This window comes from Zootermopsis nevadensis, unplaced genomic scaffold (assembly GCF_977971745.1).
Source record: "Zootermopsis nevadensis isolate Lab colony 2312 unplaced genomic scaffold, Znev_1.0 Znev_ptg000010l, whole genome shotgun sequence".
Lineage (NCBI taxonomy): Eukaryota > Metazoa > Arthropoda > Insecta > Blattodea > Termopsidae > Zootermopsis > Zootermopsis nevadensis.
Window position 1 is genome coordinate 20947160 of NW_028259142.1, and position 24075 is coordinate 20971234.

At 39.7% G+C, this 24075-nt stretch overlaps 1 protein-coding gene and 1 long non-coding RNA gene across 4 annotated transcripts; one reads left to right on the forward strand and one right to left on the reverse strand.

The window, feature by feature from the left end:
• The first annotated feature begins 608 nt into the window (after positions 1-608).
• Positions 609-23860, forward strand: LOC110829612 (aminopeptidase N). 3 transcript variants are annotated; one of them, XM_022063503.2, is made up of 17 exons: positions 609-820; positions 6408-6699; positions 8322-8499; positions 9214-9386; positions 10240-10395; positions 11607-11741; positions 12112-12297; positions 13376-13559; positions 14000-14156; positions 15075-15340; positions 16192-16390; positions 17331-17593; positions 19154-19359; positions 20458-20625; positions 22182-22325; positions 22545-22626; positions 23439-23860. In XM_022063503.2, exons 1-17 carry the CDS (start codon positions 796-798, stop codon positions 23598-23600), a joined length of 2976 nt encoding a protein of 991 aa, XP_021919195.1. In that variant the 5' UTR covers positions 609-795; the 3' UTR covers positions 23601-23860. The 3 variants fall into 3 exon arrangements, with proteins under 3 accessions (XP_021919195.1, XP_087202941.1, XP_021919196.1); XM_087346815.1 differs by lacking the exon at positions 609-820 and having other exon boundaries at positions 6150-6699; XM_022063504.2 differs by lacking the exons at positions 609-820; positions 6408-6699 and adding an exon at positions 6707-6835.
• LOC147874287 (uncharacterized) lies at positions 6296-7170 on the reverse strand. The gene is made up of 2 exons (XR_015534624.1): positions 6901-7170; positions 6296-6737 (listed from the first exon to the last, which is right to left on the reverse strand). It is a non-coding gene; the product is annotated as an uncharacterized LOC147874287 (long non-coding RNA).
• Positions 23861-24075: the final 215 nt, after the last annotated feature.

Consider the following 24075-nt stretch of genomic DNA (forward strand, 5'->3'; position numbering starts at 1 on the left):
GAGCTTTTTTAGAGGTGTGGTTCAAGAATTTAAATCTTACTGGGAGGGCTGTATTATATGGTTTCGGTGACGATTGTTGGCAAACTTCTGAAAAGTCTTTCTTTTTCAATTATAAGGGGGCTATCATTTTGAAAGTTCGTCGCGTTTAAAACTCATTTGAAGAGTAATATGGCTAAAACCGAATTTAGCTGAATTGAGTGGAATTTATATAGGGCTATATTTATGTAGAAGGACCACGTAGGTCGGTCGGTGTAGTAACTAAGCAACACGCTAAATGACCGGGATTTGGCTGACATTTTTGAAAAAAAAAAGAAAAATTACTCCCCGCTACTATTCTTAAAAAAAACAGGGCCTGGGGATTTCGGATGGATTTTTTTGGCTCAAGACTCAGTCCTGTGGCTGGCTTTTATAAACTCGGTAATTAACCTTCGAATTCCACGTTTCTTGATCAGCGGAGTCAGTTCGTCGTCTCGTTCCTACTGCTGGTATACCTATCAGATCTCTAGAGACGAAATATCTGCACAGAGCGTTCCTGCGTCTCGTAATGACCAATGTGACGTAGTTGTGGTGGTGGGGGTTCACACCGACGTTTTCTCTCCGATGTGTCAAACAATACGGAGGGCCTTAGGACAGCAAAGGAAGCTTTTAGCTCCATGTAAACATTTATACGCGTTACGCCCGTCTGTGATCTAATGGCGCCTGTACAATTCGCTCGCGTTGGATGTGACCGGAGCGCCCGTCAGTTATCGGAATGGCTCAACCCGAGACGGACCACACGCACGTCGTATAACAAGCATGAACGGACGAAGTGAAATACCAGGTCAGTAGCACAAGCGCGGGATTCATTTGATTTTTGAGTCAATATCGTGATTAAATTAATTAATTAATTATCAGTGGAGGATTGAGTGGAACATTCCTTGAGGCTATGAGATATTTTACGACTATTTATTAATAAGAGAAGGAAAATGAACAGCTTAGATTTATATGTTGTAATAAATGCGTTAGAACGATACTGTACCAAGTGCCGATGCTGTTTATAGCTGTTAACAGTAGTAATGTCCTGTTAAATATATACATATATTAAAATGACGAGAGAAATCGAGTTATTTGTGAGTCTAATCGATGTTGTTTTTAATCGAATGTTGATATGTTATGGGCCTACATGTTGTGACAATTTTAAAATGTTTCACGGCGTGAATTAATCTTACGTAGTTACTCTTGGTTCGCCTGTAAGTGTGCACTCAGGCGAAAGAGTGTTCCCGTCAAAGATATTCACCTCGCGTCTACGCTGGCTAGGAAATAATGAAGATATTTTGAGGCCAGTAGTTAAATATTGTGCCTGTGACACTGTTCGACTGCACAAATCGTTTTTATTTGCCGAGTTCGGCACAGTGAGCCAAAAAAACAATTCTTTATTTTTGTGTTTAGCAGGAAAATTAAAATAAAAAACTCATAACAAAGATTAAATGACTGTACTGTGGAAAGGAAACTGATAAATAAAGAGTAATAAAACAAAAACAGAAACTTTAATATGCTTAAACGTAACCAAATGTTTACTAAATATGTCAACTTTACACACAGTTGAACTACAACAAAAAATAATTAATAATTCACAGCTTCGTTTGGGTTAATTATTTTTTTCGGTGGATTTGAATTATGAACAGTAAGAGACGGCCGTGACCAATTTTAAGGCTGTATTCACTTCTTTCCCTGGAGTAACTTAATAAAATCACGGAACTGCCTTGGTGAAAATATTCTTCCCGAGTGACAGAAGCAGTTGATTCAGTTCTAGCCATCGGCCGTGTTTTCAGCTCCCAGCGTTTCGACGGTCAGGCCACGTTCCTCTGCCAGTAAGATTTAATTCCGGGCCAGATTAAAATTCGATCACGGAAACGCAGATTCCAATTCGGTTTCGCAACCGGACTCTTCTGCTGGTACCGACAGCGTCGTACCATCAGGTTTATCAACGTGTGGTCCGCGGTCCGCTACTGGCCCACACATTTTAGTTATTATTACAACTTATTAGACGTTAAGAGATTTTAGACAGACTTCATTTCCTTGGAAGACAAAGCATGTGGATCAGGGAAAAAAAACAAATGCTCAGAATTTCTGAGTTACGTCGTTAAATCTTTTAATAAAGAAAATATTTTCAGACATTTTTAATTCACTTTCAGGCATCTCAGAGAAGTTTTATAGACGTCTGCAGTCCTGCCATTTGTCCTTAAGCCTTCCTCGTTTCTTTTTAACTTTATTGAAGGATTTCGTCCTTTAATTTACTAATTATTAGGCCATTTAAAGACGATATTTCAGGCTGCTTAGGTTGTAACACTGATGACATCTAGAAGTGGTTCTAATGGCGTTGATGGTGGGCGTAGACGTGACACTTACGTGTCGCTAAATCCCCAGTCAGGATAGGCGCTAGTCCGACCGAGATTCGAACCAACGCTCTCTGGAGAGACCGCACAACATCGGATGATGAACGATGTCTGTGTTTGAAAAGCTAATTAGGAACGAAAGTTTCGTGGCCTTTGGTCAGGAAATCGAACAGAGCCGATTACAAATAAGGAATGATTCGTCTCATTGTCAAGATTCCAGTCTGAGATCTCCACAACACCGAGTCACGGGGGCTAACGGCACGCATTCGTTCCGGCCAAATCACTGATGGAAGTCGGCCAGTTGTCGAAGGTTCTCAACACGTCAGAGCCGCTTTGAGGCAGAAGGAGACGGGGAAAAGAGTCCCGCATAATTATACCCGACTTACGACATGAACAAGTCGACTCCCCCAAGCTGTGTTCTTGAGACACCTTTCATTAGTGTCGTCTGTCGAAAACGAAGTTAGCAAATCCTATTCTCGTCCGCATTTTTCTCGTTCTTGTCTTTGCAAGGTGATCGACGTTACGCGAACTAGGTGGTTCGTTGCATGGGAATAGTTAATGCATAAAGCGATTACAATGCTATTATTTATTTAGTGTTCTGTCTGACGACAGGTCCATATGAACAGGATCCTTCCATCCTTTTCTCGGACTGGGACCTGTTCATATACGTTCTTGGCAGATGATCCAGAAGTGGTTTGCCATTGCCTTCTTCTGTGTGTGAATGGAGTAATTGTTGGGATGCCACGGAGGAAAACTCCGTGTTGCCTAGACCACGGCCTTGCCCAACACAAGTTATAAATTCGGGCACCGCCGGGAATCGAACCCGAGACCCCAGGATTACAAGGCCAGCGTTCTAACCGCTAGACCACCTCATCTTATTATTATTTAGTGTTCTGTCTGACGACAGGTCCATATGAACAGGATCCTTCCATCCTTTTCTCGGACTGGGACCTGTTCATATACGTTCTTGGCAGATGATCCAGAAGTGGTTTGCCATTGCCTTCTTCTGTGTGTGAATGGAGTAATTGTTGGGATGCCACGGAGGAAAACTCCGTGTTGCCTAGACCACGGCCTTGCCCAACACAAGTTATAAATTCGGGCACCGCCGGGAATCGAAGCCGAGACCCCAGGATTGCAAGGCCAGCGTTCTAACCGCTAGACCACCTCATCTTATTATTATTTAGTGTTCTGTCTGACGACAGGTCCTTATATTATGAACAGGATCCTTCCATCCTTTTCTCGGACTGGGACCTGTTCATATACGTTCTTGGCAGATGATCCAGAAGTGGTTTGCCATTGCCTTCTTCTGTGTGTGAATGGAGTAATTGTTGGGATGCCACGGAGGAAAACTCCGTGTTGCCTAGACCACGGCCTTGCCCAACACAAGTTATAAATTCGGGCACCGCCGGGAATCGAACCCGAGACCCCAGGATTGCAAGGCCAGCGTTCTAACCGCTAGACCACCTCATCTTATTATTATTTAGTGTTCTGTGCGACGACAGGTCCATATGAACAGGATCCTTCCATCCTCTTCTCGGACTGGGACCTGTTCATATACGTTCTTGGCAGATGATCCAGAAGTGGTTTGCCATTGCCTTCTTCTGTGTGTGAATGGAGTAATTGTTGGGATGCCACGGAGGAAAACTCCGTGTTGCCTAGACCACGGCCTTGCCCAACACAAGTTATAAATTCGAACCCGAGACCCCAGGATTACAAGGCCAGCTGGTAAATAATGTAGAACGAGTGGCTATCACGTTTCTTGGTCCTGGCAGCTGAGTGTAAGGAAAACGAAGAATGTTCCATGCGGTGAACTGACTTTCATGTGTCACGAGGTAGATGTGCGATGCAGAGAGATGTTAACAGGAGCTTGGAGCATTCTGATCATTTCAGTGCGGCGGATTTTAATAAAAAAAAAGCCAGAAGAAAGGATCTGACGTTTGGCTTAGCTTTGCCGTTTATCTTTTGCGCTTGGTTTAGGAGCTACACGAAATTTGCTCGTTAGGACTCGAACCCGACCTCTCGAAGATCAAAGGTAAAAAGTCTTTTTTGTGTCCCTGTTGTTCAGTGGTGGTCCACACACACTGGAAGCGATGAAATATAAAGCATCTTTAGCCGGTTCCATCCAGCCAGGCCTTGTTTTAGGCGAAAGCTGTGTCATTTCAAAGGCGTACCACCTCGTATAGCCACGGTGATCTAGCGGTTAGAACGCTGGGGTCTCGGGTTCGATTCCCGGCGGTGCCCGAATTTATAACTTGTGTTGGGCAAGGCCGTGGTCTAGGCAACACGGAGTTTTCCTCCGTGGCATCCCAACAATTACTCCATTCACACACAGAAGAAGGCAATGGCAAACCACTTCTGGATCATCTGCCAAGAACGTATATGAACAGGTCCCAGTCCGAGAAAAGGATGGAAGGATCCTGTTCATATGGACCTGTCGTCAGACAGAACACTAAATAATAATAAGATGAGGTGGTCTAGCGGTTAGAACGCTGGCCTTGTAATCCTGGGGTCTCGGGTTCGATTCCCGGCGGTGCCCGAATTTATAACTTGTGTTGGGCAAGGCCGTGGTCTAGGCAACACGGAGTTTTCCTCCGTGGCATCCCAACAATTACTCCATTCACACAGAGAAGAAGGCAATGGCAAACCACTTCTGGATCATCTGCCAAGAACGTATATGAACAGGTCCCAGTCCGAGAAGAGGATGGAAGGATCCTGTTCATATGGACCTGTCGTCGCACAGAACACTAAATAATAATAAGATGAGGTGGTCTAGCGGTTAGAACGCTGGCCTTGCAATCCTGGGGTCTCGGGTTCGATTCCCGGCGGTGCCCGAATTTATAACTTGTGTTGGGCAAGGCCGTGGTCTAGGCAACACGGAGTTTTCCTCCGTGGCATCCCAACAATTACTCCATTCACACACAGAAGAAGGCAATGGCAAACCACTTCTGGATCATCTGCCAAGAACGTATATGAACAGGTCCCAGTCCGAGAAGAGAAAAGGATGGAAGGATCCTGTTCATATGGACCTGTCGTCAGACAGAACACTAAATAAAAAAAAGCCTCGTAAGTCTCGGACGAAGTTTCTGAACAAGGAAAAGTGTCTTTTCCTTCTTTCTTCTGTACGACTTTCCCTAGCTCCGTGCGTTGCTGACAGCTTGAGATTTACGTCGATCCTTTACAGCAGACGTGATTGAAAGGAAGTGAGGGGCAGGAACTCGGTACGAACTCTTGACTTAATAGCAGGAAACTGGGCTTGGAGTTAGAATGGCATCATTTCGACACGTGCAACAGAGAATGACTTCAGTAAACTACGGGCATCTTTACGTCAAGACTGTTTATCTGTCCAATGTAAGACGAGAAGATTGTCTGTCAATCGCGTAACTAACCAAACTAGAATCTGTTCCAGACACATCTTTCCTGTTTACACGACTGGGGAAAATATATATATATATAAAAAAAAATCTGTAGAGAAAGTAACATTTAAACATTGACAAACACTGTCTCGTGTTGTCAGCAACCGAATCAGCTTAAGACAATTTTCGTTCATCTTTTTAGACTTAGTCTGAAGGTGTTTGTTATAAGTGAGCATAGAACGGGGTTGTCAAGTCTGAAGCCGGTATCCGTCTTCGGATATTCAAGTTCATACGTAAGATCTGGCAACATTATCCTATTGGAGCTTTCACCCGCCATCTTGTTTGAATCATGCATTAGTTAATAGCGAGAACTTCGTCAAACAGAAGTTTGAAATATACACTTCGGCTAATAAGTGTTATAATTAACGCCCCGTATAACTTACTAGATATTCACAACAACGAATATTACTCCGATTAAGGATTGGTTACAGTATTATCTAGCCCGGTGTTCGATCAGTACAAAGACAAACAATCACCTGAAGACGGGAGTACAGTCAATAGACAATGCCCAACATAACATTAATGTAATGTGTCAACCACTGTCGCCATCTTTAGAGAATCATACAAATTATTAAACATTCAGTGAGTGAAATGTTAATACGTGCGATGGCGCTTGCAGCTATCACTGATCTCCAGGCAGCCAACTTTGTGGACCACGGCAAATGGCGCGGCCGGAAAGGTTACTTCATAAGTCGGAACGTAGCTGTGTTCATCGCGTTCGTCTGTGTCTGCACTCACGTGGTCACGGGGTTGGTGGTGTTTTACTGTTTGCCTCGCTACGTCTCCTCTCAGCTGGAGGCAGCGGACATGAACCTCCGACCCCTTGGAACTGGGAACCATGTGACTCCGCCCAGCCACAAGGCCCTCAGCAGCAACCGCTTGCCGACCCATGTCATACCCACTCACTACAGGTCAGAGGTCAAATTACTCGTCTTAGGCCTGTAGTAGTCTGTGGAGGTAAAAACCGATCTTGCAGTGATAGTATTAATTCAATTTCAATCATTTTAGCACGACGAGTGGATTAAAAGGAAGATCTGTATTGAATCTGTAAGAGAACTGACATTGTTTTACTTGTTTCATAGTCTATTCTATTTTTTTCCCCCATTACTTACTGTGCGAGAGCTGGTACTTGATCCTTGCAATTACTGCTCAGTGCTGCCAACTTTGAAACAACATTGGCCGTGTTTGCCAGGCACATTACCAGTTGCTCTGTTTTGCCAATGAATCACATGACAGCATTTTCCACTGATAAGCAGTCTATTGTAATGTGCTACGACTGCTATAGACTTTAGACTCCACGCTACCTAATTTGAAGTAGTGACAGTGCAATGTTTGTAAACTGCCCTTGTAAAGGTGGTTTTATTGTAAAGTGTTGTTAAAAGTGTCACAAACTTCACAACTGATAAAAAAAAAAGACCACACAGATTTGAAATTATACATGACACCTTCCTTAAATTTCTTGTTAGCACCAGAATTCTATTGGTTTTAACCAATTAAATTGTTGGAAGATGATGATATTCTTCGATAACTTTATATTTTTAGAATTAATTTTAGGAATGTCACACCGAACATCTTTTGACTCATTATTTCTGCCTTACAGATTAAATTTGAAAATAGTGTTTCCTCTCCCACAAAAATTCCAGAGATAGTTTAAAAATATGACTTACATCTAAAATTTTCTTCAAGAAATTAATTTTGCCTTTTGTATTTAAAACTGCATAAAAATGAATTTTAGGTGTGCATACTTATTTTTTAAATCGTTACAATCAGGGGGGAGGGTGTTAACAAGTAGCTCCCTCTGGAGAGCTACATTTTTTTTTTATTGTTTGGAAATAGGAATGAACAAGATGTATTGATATATGCATGTATGTGTATCAATATTTTGGTTCTGCAATCCAATATTTTCTATGCCAATAACAAATAATAATATTCCATGGCATAACAGCTCCAGAGAGCCAAAGCCGACTAACTTGACTGCTGGCTTCACGTTCACATGCCTAAGCAGAGGTGAACGATCGTCCAATCAGATATAGGGTGACATGTGGTGAGCACAACAAACCCCCAGCCATTGCTAGTTTTACGCTACTCATTGTAGCTCCCCAATTTCCTCACGATGCTGGGTTGGCACCGGTCCCATACACTGGTCGAAAGCTCATGAGAAAATTTCTTCTCCCCCGAGACTCAAACCAGCGCGCATTCCGTATCACCGGTCCGAAGCATGATGCCTCAGACCGCATGGCTATGGTGCGGGACTGCCAATAACAAAGGGCTCATGCAAGCCCCACTGAGCCCTGTGTAGCAAACCTCTGGTCGTAAAGATTGAACTGCATCTGTTAACTTCACATTCCTGTAACTAGAAAAAGTTAATGGGACTGGGCACGATCAAATAGAAACTTATTCCAAGAGCGTGGGGAAACATAGCTCACAAAGTTTTGTGTGCTGAGCTGTGTAAGCAGACATCATATGGAGAAGACCAGGGTTAAGTTGTTCCACAGTTTCTACCAGTTCCGTAATCGTGTGACTGAACACGCAGGATCCAGTTGGTACCTTTCATCGTGGAGGACAACTTCACAGTGTCAGGTGAGGTGTGGATCAGACTGAAGTGCCTCGAGGCAGCACAAAACATCACCCTTAACATCAATGACATCGAGGTGAACGAAGGAGCTGTTAAAGTCACGCAGCTGCATCCGAAGGAGATCATCAATGTTCAGGTCTGTACACGCAGAACAAGATTCCAACAGTATCTGCATGACTCCACAGTTCCAGAGTTATAAGGGTCATTGAATAATGCGGGTTGATGGCAAATGCTTGTTGTCAGGAAAACTGAAGGGAATGGAGCAGTTGCGAGAGCCTGGTACAGATGGGAGGATATTATTAAAATTGTTGATAAAGCTGTTATGTGTGCAATGGTATATTGTGGATTATATGGCTCAGGATAGGGGCAAGTAGTGAGCTCTTGTGATGAACATTCATGTTTTATAAAATGTGGATAATTTCTTAACCACATGTGCTACTGTCTGTTTCTCAATAAATTGGAATTAATTAATTAGGTTAAGATTGGGACTGAGATGATCTCCTTTGTATCTTTTGAGTGCCAGGATTAAGGTGGCCAGAGTTTGATGCAGCCATTTAGTTTTTAATATTTTTCAGTCTACAGGATTAATTTTGATGCCTTTTCTCTGAATGCATAACTTCCACTTTACCTTCTGTGGGTGCTGCTTATAAAATCTGAGTTCTAAAATTAAAATTGAAGATAAAATGAAGTAACTACATTCCTGTTATTTAGTGTAACGAAGCACCTGATTCAGAATTTGTTGAATGACATTCTGGTGTGTCATGACGGTTTTCCTGCACGTCACTTTTCGCATACTCTGTTCTAATTTTGAAACTCAGTAACTGATATTTCAGTAGTGGCAATGTTTCAGGTGATCGAACATGTGTACAATACAGATGCACAGACATACAGTGCAATCTTGGACCAGCATCTGATGCCTGGTGTACAGTATGAGTTGTACATCAAATTCCTTGGACAGATCAATGATCTTCTACAAGGTTTCTATAGGAGCAGTTACATTGATCCTGGAACAGGGCAGAAACGGTGAGTATGTGCACATTTTTATGATTCTGGATTTAACTCTATGTGAAAAAATGTCATTATTGTTATTATTATTATTCCATCTGTTCACCATTTTGCGGGATATTTACTTCTATGTACCTGAGACAAACCTTGCCCCTGAGGTACGTAGTGCAGTGGCTATTTCTGAAATACATTTTATTTTTAATACGTGTTACATGTATTATATAGATTTATTGTCAGGCATGACTATATATATTATATATTTTACATTATTATTATTATCATAATTTGTGAGTTACTGCTGTTTAATTTTTTGACAATATTTTATGTACACCTGTATATAAATTCCTTTGGCTTCCGAAAGTACAGTAGTCTGTCATTTACTGATGATTAGAGTCTGATATACATATTTTATTCATGACCCAAATGAACTCAGTTTGTGAGAGAAGAAAAATATTGTCCCAAATTAACTCGGGTTAATATTTATTTTTTCGAGAATCAACAACCAATGTATGATATATCAGGATAAAGAGCAAAGGATTTAATTGAACATGAATTTCAATTAAGTTCACAAGAAACTGTCACTGTATCGTCTTCTAAGACTATTGAATGTAGTCAAATTCCTCACACACTGTTTTTTTTATATTATCCTCCCATCTACACCTAGGTCTCCCGAGTGACATCTGCTTGTAGAACCATAAGTAGAGATATTTTCCTCGACACATCTGGAAATTACTCCTTTTTATAAACGGAGAAATAACATCCTAGAAATGATCTTGTATTGTTTCAGTCCAATGATTCAATAGAGAGAGGAGGATTCTTAACTGAGTGTTGGTACTAGTCAGCCGCTGACATCTGTGTAACACTTTTGCAGGTGGTTAGCCAGCACCCAGTTCTCTCCAACAGATGCTCGTCGAGCATTCCCTTGTTTTGATGAGCCGGCATTCAAAGCCCGCTTCACGGTCAGCCTCGCTCGATCTGCCAACTTGTCGTCACTTTCCAACATGCCTCTCAGGTTTACAGAACCCATGTGAGTATCTAGAGACTCTATCATAGACAGTCAGAAAGAATGGAGTAGATTATACCTTGGATACCTGCAAGTTACTGTTACAAGCAACGCAGTGGCTGATTGTCCAGTAATTCAGTCCAAATTAGACAATCATGCAGCATTTGGTAGGGCGTGTTTGTCTATGAGAGGAAGAGGGTTATGTGCTATATTCTGTATTCATTTATCTTCTAATTATTTTAACAAATTTTGGGTTCTAGCATGTTCTTCTAAATATTTTATTTATAATTCTATCATTTCTTATACTTTGCATAGCTTTCCTTTAATTTTTGTGCTTAAGAGTCCATTATTTGGTGTTAAAATTAAATTAGTTTAAAATATACAAACATTCAAGAACGTTGACGAGTTATTTAACACACAAGTCAAAAGCAATATCCCCAGTGAGTATTTTATATTTGCAGATTTTCAGTGCAAGTGATTCGTTGTCTGTTTCGTACATTCGTCATCTTTATTCAGAATAAACAAAATTCATAAATTGTTATTTTGTATTATTTTTAGACATCTCTGTTCCAGATTATTTCTTTAATAATTTGATGAATTTTAAAACAATTTTAAGTTTAATTAATCATTTCTACATGTGTTTTTTCCCCCTTAATTATAAAGTTGGCCACCCCTATAACCAACGTGTCATTAACTTTTATTGAGATGTTTGTATCTATGCTCTTTTCAAACCTCGCAGTCACCATGTTCTTTCTCAGTTTGTAATCCTTTATTATAAATGGTATTAGTATTGATGTTTATGTATCTTTCGAACTGCTTCTGATATTGTGTTCTATCCAAGAGCATTTGAAGCAATATACATTATTGAATGCTTTCCGTTTTCTTATTCAGATTATAGATATTTAAATGGTTCCGTGTTTTTCTTAAAATCTATGACGGTTAATCTGGCCACTCATATTAGGAGTTTCTCTTCAGCTGATTCAATCTATCTTTTGTCCAAATTATTATTTGTTTAGTTTTCACAGCTGTAATCAACATGAACAATGCCATCTGGTTTTCAATGTCTGTTGTTCTCATATTTAATTTTAATATTTTTATAGATTTAAAATAAATGTGTAGAAACCTCTTCTGACAAAAACAACTTGTCACATTAAATCTGCACTAGAAAGAAATACACTTTCCTGAATGTGAAGTAATCTGGTAAAGCTATTGCTGATGGTTTGATTGTGTGGTAGGTCTGAAATTCCAGGCTGGGAGTGGGACCATTATCAGGAGACTGTTCCCATGTCCACGTATCTCGTTGCTTTCATCATTTCTGATCTTCACTCTCTGGATGCAACCATGATGAATCTCTCCGAGGACAGCTTCAGGTCAGATTTAACACGGAAATGTAGATGAATTATTTTCTAGTCTGAGGTATATATTTCAATTATTGGAATGCCGTCAGAGTTCAGGAGACTGGTTGTTATGGCATCGTGGTAACTGAGCGTTGAGCACGAATTTGTGCATTTCAGTTCTGTTTATCAATAATGTTTTTCCAAATGCAAAATACTTGAGCTAGCAAAAATACAGAACCTAACGAAATGTCATTTCGAAACTTGCCTCTGGGTACTTAGAATACAAACTGTCCTGAATCAAAAAGAACTGTGATCCTTCGAGTTTGAAGAAACTTTCTTATGCACTAATCCTCTAAAACTGTAATACGTTCTACACAGGAGGTGCTGTTTCTTTCTGTTATAGGTTCACGGTGTGGTCCCGTGAGTTTGCACTGCCCCAGACAAGTTACGCAGCCAGCATTGGTCCGAAAATTCTGCATTACCTGGAGACGTACTTCAACATACCGTTTCCACTGCCAAAACAGGACATGGTGGCCCTCCCTGACTTTGGTTTTAGTGCAATGGAGAACTGGGGTCTTATCACTTTTAGGTAACTTTCGTGTCGTGATACATCTGTTTGACTTTTTCAGAAACTCTCACTTTTAAACCTTGGACCAGAGACAGGCTTTATGACTGACCTTTATTTTGGTTTTCCTCAGTTGTTCCAGGCAAATGCTGGAATATTACCTTAAAATATGGAAAGACCACTTCATATCCTTACCGGTTCCTCATTCATAATCATCGTCTTGTTTAATTTCACGTAGCCTCTGCAGTTGGTGAAGCAGTATTAAATTAACAAGGAAATAGTAAGTCTGAATTCTGGTAATGTTTCCTTCCTTCACTTTTCTAGTCATTCCTATTGCGGTCACTTGACTTGAGACGGAGACCACTTGTGACACCAAAGAACAGACAGGAGAATAATATTTAAATAAATATTAAACAGGGTGTGATGATGTGAATTAGATCCAGCGACTCATGATAGATTCCAGTTGTGGGATCTTATGGACAAGTTAATGAACCTTCAGGTTCCACATAAAGAGGGGAATTTCTTGAACAGTTGACCAACTATACGTAAGTTTCTCAAGGAGGACTCTCCTGTACGCAGTTTAGTTTAAATTTACTATTACTATACTCTGATTGCTTCTTGTTGAGGAGCAAGAGACAGGGTTGCGTTATACAGAATACCAAGTTACTATGGTGCTCCGTTCTCCAACCAGTTCACCCGTTCAGCCGTATTAACTAGACAGTTACATAATTTAATACAATTTTAATGCTCAACCAGAATCAGTACACGTTTCCCAAGCGTTTCCTCCTGTAACTTTAGTGTTGCTCTCTGGCAGTGCTCCCTATTTATTATGTTTAATTCCCTTGTAATGAATGTCCACTAAGAATGCGTAACATTGGCTTTTGGAGATAGGCTGTGACAAATGTTTTTGGCAAACACTGCAGTTGTCGCCTTCGGGTTGAGTGTTTTTTGGGGTGGTAGGTTAGGTTAGATCAAGTGGTAGGTGGGAATTGGGGGGAACAGATGACGAGAGTGCTATCCAGTAGAGTACAGTTAAGAAAGTATTTGTAGAAAACCTATTTGCGAAGCTGATGTTGCACTCTTCCTCACATCGCGTTTACAGGGAATCAGCTTTGCTGTTTGATGCTAACATTTCTACAGAAGTGAACAAAGAGCGAGTGGCTGAGGTGGTGAGCCACGAATTGGCCCACCAGTGGTTTGGAAACCTCGTCACACCGTGGTGGTGGAATGATTTGTGGCTTAAAGAGGGCTTTGCCACATTCATTGGCTACCAAGGATTGCATCACGTGAGTTCACAATGACTTTATCTCTGACATACATAAAGAGGTCGGTTATGTTCCTTTATATCTCACACCTTTTATTGTAAAGCTGATAGAAATGATGATGTGTGTTGTGATGGTACAAAATAGACAACCACAAGGAATGGTGGAGAGAGGAGGTAGGAAGAATTGTTTTTTGTTTTTTTTTTGTGAAAGTTTACAATGATTTGATTAGCATAGAATGAGGCCATCAGCAATCTATTTCATTAATACACAAGAGAATTGATTTCATTTGTATTATATTTCTCTGTGATAAGAATGTTATGTATTTATATATAAAAATTATATACTGTTCCTGATAAACCCCTGAAAACATGCGCAGTTTTCAGTTTCTAAAAAATGAGAGCTGTCCTATACGTGGGATAAGCAAGAACTGTCATAACCATTGTGACGTGGGGAACTTGCAGGTGGAACCGAGCTGGAAGAACAAAGATCAGTTCATCAGAGATCACTTGCAGGAAGTGTTCATGCTGGATGCTCTGGAATCATCACACCCAATTTCGGTGCCTGTTGAGCATACGGACCAGATACGAGAGATTTTTGACAGAGTGTCGTACTGTAAAGGTATGTTTAATTTGTACATATGAGCAGTTTGTAGCACTGATTTCTGGAGAGGAGTACTGATGTATAAATTTGACACACACTTTTATGTTATGTTATGTTTATTGAGAGAATCTGAAAGTGTATGAGGAAGGATGTTTTGGCTCATTGCATCGAAGGAATGCACATAATCATATCAGGATTTAACTTCATTGTCTTATAAGAATTTTGTCTGAAACATTCTTTTATCCAGTAGTTTTTTAAATGAAATATTTTTAAAGAAATAGAAAAATTATGTGCTTGTTCAAACATACAGACAGCTACGTATATTATAGGTGGATGAGAAATACAGCAAAGATGGCGTATGTTAATTCAGTGAAAATACAATATATGTATACTTCAAAGTATCCTCTGTGAATCTCGGCTGGTGCCGTTATGACTGAGTTTCTTGATAGTTTTTCTCAACACTTTAAGGACAGACTTAGATATTACCTTGTCATACGTACTGAACACTACAGCTGAGTGGTTAGTACTCCTACTTCATATTTGGGGAGGCCCAGAGCCTGGCTATCCTGACTGAGACTTTTCCTGGTTTTCCTCAGTCCCTCAAGGGGCTGGGATAGTTTAGATTAGGCCATGAGTTCTTCCTTCTTTATTCCTTTTTTTGATTAATCACCCTGTCATCTGATGCTGCTGACAATGTTGTTAAGCGAACCATAAATAAATAAACTGACATAGGTTATTGCCACTGTGTGTTCTTCGTATCATGTGATCATTGCATCAGTTACCTCTTTGCTTGTTTAGTCATCTGTGACAGTGAATGAAGGTTGCACTGATGATCTGGCTACTGTAGGAGGAAATGTGAATATTCACGTGTTACTGAAACTAAAACGATAGTTTCTGGAAAAAATTGTAATCTGAAGGAAATGTTTGGCACAATAGGTGCATCAGTTATTCGAATGATGAACCACTTCCTCGGAGAGAAAACCTTCAAGCGGGGACTTACTAACTACCTACAAGCCCACAAGTTTAGCAGTGCTCGTCAGGATGATCTATGGCAACAGCTGACATTGCAAGCTCACCAAGACGGTTCTCTTCCTTTACACATGACGGTGAAGGAGATAATGGACACATGGACCTTGCAGACAGGATACCCAGTGGTCACCGTCACCAGGAACTACAAGAATGGCTCTGCATATATCTCACAGGTTAGGTTAGGTTAGGTTAGCTTAGGTTAGGTTAGGTTAGGTTAGGTTAGCTTAGGTTAGGTTAGGTTAGGTTAGGTTAGGTTAGCTTAGGTTAGGTTAGGTTAGGTTAGGTTAGGTTAGCTTAGGTTAGGTTAGGTTAGGTTAGGTTAGCTTAGGTTAGGTTAGGTTAGGTTAGCTTAGGTTAGGTTAGGTTAGGTTAGCTTAGGTTAGGTTAGGTTAGGTTAGGTTAGCTTAGGTTAGGTTAGGTTAGGTTAGGTTAGGTTAGGTTAGGTTAGGTTAGGTTAGGTTAGGTTAGGTTAGCTTAGGTTAGGTTAGGTTAGGTTAGTGGACGAGTGGCAAATGGATGGTTGTTAGAGCAAATGAGTAAAGAAGTGAGCAAGTTATAAGCAGTTAGCAGGCAATTGAATGGGTGGGTATATCAGTCGGTGAACAGGCGAGCAGACGAGTAAGTTTGGAGGAATATTCTGCCTCCATCTTTAGGCTTGAACTACATCAAAATGAACCTAAATAACACTTTTTGACTTTTAATTCAATTTCAGATGAAAACGCTTTCGCTTTGTTCTGTTCAGGTGGCACGTGATGTCGACTGTGTATCATGATTTGTCTTATGGCTCTGTAAAATCTGTATAAATACATTAGAGTATAGGATCTTAAAAGGAAGAATGACTGCCTTCGTGTCTTCTAAAACTATGAATCCTTTCAGACATTTGGTAGAAATCCTTTAATGGATGATCAGCTTGGTATCACAATGCAGAGCTAAATGATATAAGGTGTGGACTTGAAACATTTCCATGGACTTTGTTACAATGAGGACAGAGGAAATTCTCATAAGTTATTTCACTGGTTCATAGGAACGGTTCCTGTTGTCATACAAGGACTCCAATACTATTAGTAATGCTACATGGTGGGTGCCACTTACATTCACTAAGCAGGAGAAACCAGACTTCAACACGACTCGACCTCAGCTCTGGCTTGAGAATGTGGTGTCTGCAGTGGTGGAGAACTTGCCAGACAGCAGAAGCTGGGTGCTGTTCAACATCCAGGAGACAGGTTTATTTCTGTTCTTAATTTGTGTAACGGTCCTTTCTCAAGCTTGTGATTCTACAGCATCAACTTGAGCATAGCTATGAAAGGCTAATTAAAAAAAAAGTGAGATGAAGTGGTCTTGGCCTGTTTTAAGACAGTTGATTCATAGGTCATTTGGTGACAATATTTCAACTGCAGTGATAAATAAAATGGGATTCGGTTGGAGGATCGTCACTTGGAAGGAGATGGTTTTGGCCTATTTTGTTTCTAATTATTCATTATTATTATTATTATAAGACATGATAAACCTCAGGTCAGTAATCAAACTCAGGACATCCTGAATTAGAAACAGAGATGATAATCACTCAGATGTGATGTTTAGTGAGTTAGACGTGCTCAGAAATTAGGTGTGAATTTTGCTGTGATGGTAGGTTATAAACATGGCTACATATTTTGTATGAAACATTCTTGTGTGTTACAAAATATAATGCAGTATAAAGATAACTAATAAAATTGTTTGAAAGTGTATCAAAGACAGAATATTTGGGAATGACAAAGTTAGAGGCACATTAAATTTTGGGGATGCTCATTACCATTTGTCTCCTCCCTGATGTTTAAAGATTAATACATACATTACTGCAATTTTATGTGTTGTTCTGTTTGTATCAAACTTGGTCTCACTCTTAAGGGCATGATAATAACACATCATCTTCCTTAAAGGGATAGAAATTTATAGCCTAATGAAGCGTAATTTTTGCTCTTGGGATATTTTAAGCTCAAAAGTTTGCACTGTCATAATTTTCATATTTTCCACCCATCTCTAGAAGGAGAGTCCAGTTTGAGATGCTCATAGTAACAGCTGGTGTGAGTCTTGTTTGGCCTGCTCGTACTACTTACATTAAAATAGGTTTATGTCGCATGACAGACTGCGGCTTCCCTTCTACTCTGTTGTGTGTACAAACAGGTTTCTATCGTGTTAACTATGACCACACCAATTGGAGGCTACTGATATCCAGCTTCCAGCACCTGCCAGATGTGACGAAAGCACAGCTCTTGGACGATGCACTTAACCTGGCACTTTCGGGTCGGTTAGAGTACAGCATCGCTTTGGACCTCACGTCTCAGCTCATTACAGATGTGGAGTACCTCCCATGGTCTGCAGCGTTCACCGCCCTGGAGCATCTGGACACGATGCTGGCACTCACTCCAGCGTATGGCAACTTCAAGGTATGTGACATTGGCGTTTATTCATATTTCAGTTTTGGTTTTGGCTAAGAACTGTCATTTTCTTTGAAACAAACTGAGGGTTCCATTGTCATGCTTGTGATGCAATCTTGTATCAGAGTCATTGAACAAATAAGTGGACACTAATGGAAATGCACATGAAACTTTGGTTTCAGTAAAATCAATTTCCATTACTCGTAATATACTTACCAAGTGTATAATTAGTGAGCTGAAACTATTCGTATACAAATACGATGGTTGCTGCTGATAGAAAGTTCTGAAATATACAGGTTGTCCATTTAATTATTTTTTAAGCCTTTTATGTTATATTGGGAATTTTTTTTAAATGTTCTTAGTGCCTTTACTAATCTCATCTAACGAAGACATACAGTTTCTAAAGTTCTTGCCTCTAATCCAAGGTTTTCCCAGCATGCTCTTTCCCTTCAGGCTTCTCTCCCTTTGGGGCTTTCACCTCCACAGCTTGCCTGTCCAGGGCCTTTCTCCACCTTCTGGACTTCTCCGTCCTTTTCTTGCCTTCTCCTACTGGGATTCCTTCACAACATCCAATACACCAGTTCTGCCCTGGCCACTACACCGTCATATTCAGGACACCACTCAACCCCAGCAAGTCCTTATTTCCAATCTCCGATCTCGTATTATTTTGTCCATTTCTCCCCATGTATATCCTGCATTTCTTGCCCTTCTCATTATGTCCACCTGCCTCCCGTATGTCTAGTGATCCACCCTCTGGTCCTCATGGGGCCCTTATAAAGGCTGCTTTTTTCAGATTCTTCTTCTTGCTTCTTCCTTCCCCTCTCTCTCTCTCTCCTGTTGGCTCCAGTCCCTCACCCGATCCTGACCCTACTCCCCACTGGTCTGGCCATGGCTGTTTTGACTGATTGGTTCCTATATCTCAAGCCGATTCCTCACACATGGCTTACTCATCAGACTGATGATGGAGGCAGCAACAACCTAACCTAAAATGTTGGTAAAATTCTACCAGATTGCATGGTGCTGCAACTCGGAAGACGACCATTTTTTTTTTGGCAGCATTTTTGGAGAAACCTATACTGCCTTGGAAGTAAGATACGATACTTTGGTTGGAAACCCATAATATGAACATGTAATTTGTTCATTTAAAAAAATGTATGGCCTTGTAAGTAACATTACAAGACCAGTAACATATTATAATTATTACCAAATGATTTCAGAAGCCTACACATTACTAATAAGTTGTTGTTTATGTTCATACATTTTTATGTGATAATGAAATAAAATTTATATATCTGTAGTAGGTTCCTCCAGTGCCCTGTTTGTCATGCAAGCATGACTGTAATCTTTAAGGGGTTACATTTTTCCCACATGAGACAACTTTTTTCCTGGATGAATTTAAAGTATTAACTTGCACAGTGACTTGATCCTTTAATACATTAAATGATTAAATGATCATGTTAATTGTGCTGACACTGATGAGTTAATCATTTAACAGGTGTCCTTGTTGCATAGTTACAAATGCAGGAAGCTTAATTGAAGCGTTGCATTTTACTACACGTTGTGTTTCAGCGTATAGTACTGCAACTGCTGGACAAGGTTTATAACAGTCTGCAGTTTGAAGACAGGAAGGGGGACACCCACCTAGACTTGCTGAACAGGGTGATGGTGATGTCCTGGGCCTGCAGGCTGGACCATGAGTTCTGTGTTTGGCACGCCAAGAACAAATATCGTCAGTGGATGTCACACGAACTTGAAGGGGTGTGGGAAACTGGCCTGTAAGTTACGCATCTGCTACTGTTCTTCTGTCTTATACTCTAGAGCTGTGATTTTGAAATGGTTGGTTATGATCCACCAGAATGTTATGAGGGATAATTTGAGAGATTTTGGAGCAAAATAAAAATATTTAAATTTATAAATAGTGTCTGAAGGACAACTGGTAACCAAGCATGTTATGGCTTTCCTAAATGTTGTGAGGAACTGTTGGATGCTGAGACAGGTTCCTCGAAGCACTTTTTGGTTTTCCTTTACCAGTTATTCCACCAATGCTTCAGACTCATTATCACTGCCGGTAAGCGGTGCAGGAAGTCTGACCAGTCCTCGGACAGCAATGTCATATAAGTGTGCAAAATTAGGAAAATTTATAAAACAATTCTTTTGTCCATTAATTTGTATGGTTGTTAAAACTGTACTTTTACTGTGGGAAAAGACTTAAGTTACAAATATCTGAAAACAGAGTTTATAAAAATGTTTGGACTTCATAGAGATGGAATAGTTTGGTCAGAGTGAAATGTCATAAGAACACAGGATGGTTAGGACAAAATAAATTGGGAAAAATAAGAAGGCACACAAAATTCAGTGTGGCATCCATTTTGAAAATTGAGATGATGAGATGAAAGGATAATGTCAAAATTGATAATAGGGAAATATTTTCTTAAAAGAAAGGATTTAGTGACTGATTAACTTTTGGTTTCTCTAACTGCAGTGGTTATGTACCTTCAAATGGTAGGCAGAATGTGAATGATGAATTGTAAAGGATGTGGAAGGACATGGTCCCTTTTGAGGTATTATCCCAGCACTGGTCTAAAGGGACTGAGAAAACTGAAGAAAGACGTTGGTATCAATGACCTGTTTGTGGGCCAAGATTTGAACCTAGGACCTCTAGAAAATGAATCAAGAGTAGTAATGACATTGCATGGTTGTTAGTTTCTTTTGAAAAAGTAGTTTGCTTTAGGTAAGGAAGGGAAAAAGTTCACACGAGCTTGCTCTGAGCCACATGTGGCCACATTCAGCTCATGCAGTTCGTGCAATGTCAGTTAAGAATTCATCTCACAGGACTCTGGTGTTGTAATATGAACTAATCTTGATATCCATAGGATATCTCCAAACCAGAAAGAAGTGGTATACTGTACAGCAGTAAAGCATGGTGGAGCAGATGTGTGGAAGTTTGCATGGGAGAAGTATCTGTCGTCCAATGTTGGTTCTGACAAGGAGCATTTGTTGGAAGCTCTGGGCTGCACTAGAGAGCCATGGCTTCTCAACAGGTGAGATAATTTGCCGGAAAACTTTGTCAGAAACTTACCATAAATGAATGGTTACAGAACATAATATATCTTCTCTATGAATTTCTACAACATTTGAAACATGTCTTGATATTGTACATGAAGAAAGAGGACATTTGAAGTCTAATAATTTTTTGTCTTGACCAACTTTGTAACAGTACATTTATACTGGGGGAATGGTCTGTTATGATCAGCAGATTAACAGAGTATCAGTGTTATATCATTTAGGTCTAATGCCAGAGAAAGTCGCTGCTTACTCTAAATATGAATGAATGAAACAATGTAGTCAGTCTCTCAGTACGCAGCATGATGCTGTGTGTCAGTGATCCGATAAACTACATTTTGCCATATAAAAACACAAAAGGGACTGATTAGATTTTCATGATATGGAGATTATGCCATTAGAAGGCATTCCAAAACTCATTCTTCTATTTTCCTACAGTCAGTAATACCAACATGATGGATGGTCAAATTCATGAGTTGGGAGGTTCATCTGCCAAGGTGCCATTACTATTGCTGACATCTATCAGTTATCATATGAACTATTTATGCTACAGTGTATCTGTTGAATGAAATGAACACTGCCGGACGTGTCTGAAACACTTTGTTTTTGAAGTAGCCCCATAAAAATAAATCACAAGCTCTCAGATTGTGCATATGGACTGGCCAAGAAATGTTGCCATAGCAGGAAATTATTCAGTGTTTATACAGAGTCCTTGAAGTCTTCATTGGCTGTCAAGCAGTAATTTCTGAAGAAATGAATGTCATATCACTGGTCTTGTTTTTGTGCTGAAGAATGTTATGAATAGAGTGCATGAATCTTGATGGATGATGTCTGACAGGTGTTAATTTTAAGAAGTAACTTTATTACAAAGTTCCTCGACAATGGCAAACACTTGTCTTTCGATTCATATTACTTGAAAATTGTAGTTGACTTGTGTTTCTATAAGAATAATAAATGAACACTATCCCATTGCGTATAATTATAGCTTTCACATTTTAGTATCATTATTCTACATGACAATTAAGGATTAATAATTATTTAGCTATGATATGAAGTAACAATAATTTTAACTCTTTACCTAATGTTATTAGAATGATTAAATGAAGAAGGTTGTGACAGATTGTACATGTAGCACATGCTGGGGGGAAATGATACGATACATTGCCTTCAGAACTTCTGGGGAAGGGACACTTGTGAGACCTAAACCTAGATGGAAGACTATATGAAACTGGATAATACAGAAAATAGTTGTGAAGATATGAACTGGATTCACCTGGCTCAGGATAGGATCCAGTTGCGGGCTTTAGTAAACTTGATGATGTCTTTAGATTCTGTAATAGCAGGTGATTTTGTAATGTGTGGAGTGTCGTAACTGTCGCCAGATATGTTATGACCATTTTAACATTTCTGAACGAGCAGTGCAGTTTAGACAACATACTACAAATGCAGCATTCGGTAAGTGAGTCAAGTTCCAGTGATTAGTCAGTGGAAAGTCTACATCTTGTAACTTTTCAACTTGCTTGTCTTGCTACAGGTACCTGAGTTGGATCACCTCAAACAGTTCAGGGATTCGGAAGCAAGATGGTGCGCGTGTATTTGTAGCTGTGGCGAACAATGTTGTGGGACATTCACTAGCATTTAGCTTTCTGCGGGACAACTGGGACACCATACAGAGCTAGTGAGTGAGCCTTTGGTTATTCATTTATTTTTAAAATTGTCAGTTTGTGAACATCAAATATGTATGTGAGAGAACAGCTTACACATAAGTTTTACATAATAAAAACCACCGACTTAAATGGACTTTCGAAAATGAATGTAAGCAATTTTGGAAAGCAAATAAAAATCACCAAAGATGACATAATAAAGCAGAATATTATGAAGTGCTTCTCTGTTTCAGCTACGGTGTTGCTTTCTCCAGCATTTCAAGGATGGTGTCTGCTGTTGCAATGTACATGAATACCCCTCTCCAACTGTCACAGGTACAGTATCCATAAACCTGTACTCTGAACTCCCTCATTCTTATTCCACTTTTTGTACACCCTGCACCCCTGAACATAACCTCACAAAGTAGAATCCCTTTGCTTGTTCATATTTGCTGTCATTACATGTTTAGTGAATTTAAGGGCTAAATTTTATTTTAAGCTTCACAATTTGTTATCCATAGTTTCCAATGCAGTATTGGGTTAAATTCAAAGAATTATGAATTAAAACGTGGGGAAAAAATCGAAATAACTCAATATAAACAAAAAGTAGGTTCTTCCAACTTCATGTAGCAGTATCCTTTTTGAAAAGATGGTAGTCACTCATCTGAGAACAAATTCTCATCCTTTCTTGTAACCGAAAATTTTATTACTGTGTTCTTAAGTGTGAAGCACTTGTCATTTGTGAAATTATTTATTACAGAATATTGGTGTGTGTGTGTTTGCACGCATGCACATGTGCATGAGAGAGAGAGAGAGAGATGTGAGAGACCACTTAGACCAAAGTTAAATTTAATACTCTAGGTTTTTTCTGCATGGAGTTGGCAGTTTAATCCCCATGTCAGTCTTGTAACCGCAGTAAGGATTTTAAATACGAGATTCCATTAAAATATATCTCAGTTTAGATGTTACATATGAATGGAAAGATGGATACCCATACATGATGAAAGTGCTTTTCCTTTCTTTGAACTTTGCTTGATAATTATTGGCATTTCTGTAACACTGCATGTCACCAGTATTGAAAGCAATGGCACTCCCACGAACATAAGAGCAAAATGGATGGCTTACTTTAATGCATTTGTGGTTACCAGCTTGAGAAGCTGCGAGACGAGAATGTAAATCAACTTGGAACAACAACCCAAAGCTTTGAGCAGGCCATCGAGGTAGTCCGGGCCAACGTGCGGTGGATGGCCGAGAGCTATGACGATGTCAGCGAGTGGCTACAGTCTTATTCAAAGTATCATTATCTGTAGCTCAGTCCATATCAAGAATCCTGATGACTGACTGTAGATGTTGTAAATAATGTTGTTCAGTCGAGTATAAAATAGCATATTTATGTAAATTGATTTTTTAAAAAGTGATGTAATGTATTGTTTATTGCTTCCTATTTTGCTTTGAGATCAGTAGAATATGATTGTGGCTTGGTGGAAGGGTGTGTGATGCCACATTACTCAATATAAGACAATTTTAGGCTTGCTCGACAAATAATAAAACTTAAAAGGTGACTGTAAAAGTGTATAATTATCTATGATGTCAGCTTTAGTAAAACCAGCAATGTTAGTTTTGGTAAAAGAAAGAGTATAATTATAATTTTATAATAAAAAAACAAAAGAAGAAGAAGAGACATGTCCAGAATCGAGTGTAACAGATGATACTATAGCAGTCCAGCGAATGGCTCGTGCTACTGTTTTTACCCAGAAAATTATGTTTTTCATTGATATTGAACTG

Bases quoted from the DNA above. Each gene is read 5' to 3' on its own strand.
- LOC110829612 (XM_087346815.1), top strand. From the start codon at position 6,380: ATGTTAATACGTGCGATGGCGCTTGCAGCTATCACTGATCTCCAGGCA. The intron at 6,700-8,321 runs GTCAGAGGTCAA...CTGAACACGCAG, and splicing joins GTCATACCCACTCACTACAG to GATCCAGTTGGTACCTTTCA. The intron at 22,326-22,544 runs GTGAGTGAGCCT...TCTCTGTTTCAG, and splicing joins TGGGACACCATACAGAGCTA to CTACGGTGTTGCTTTCTCCA.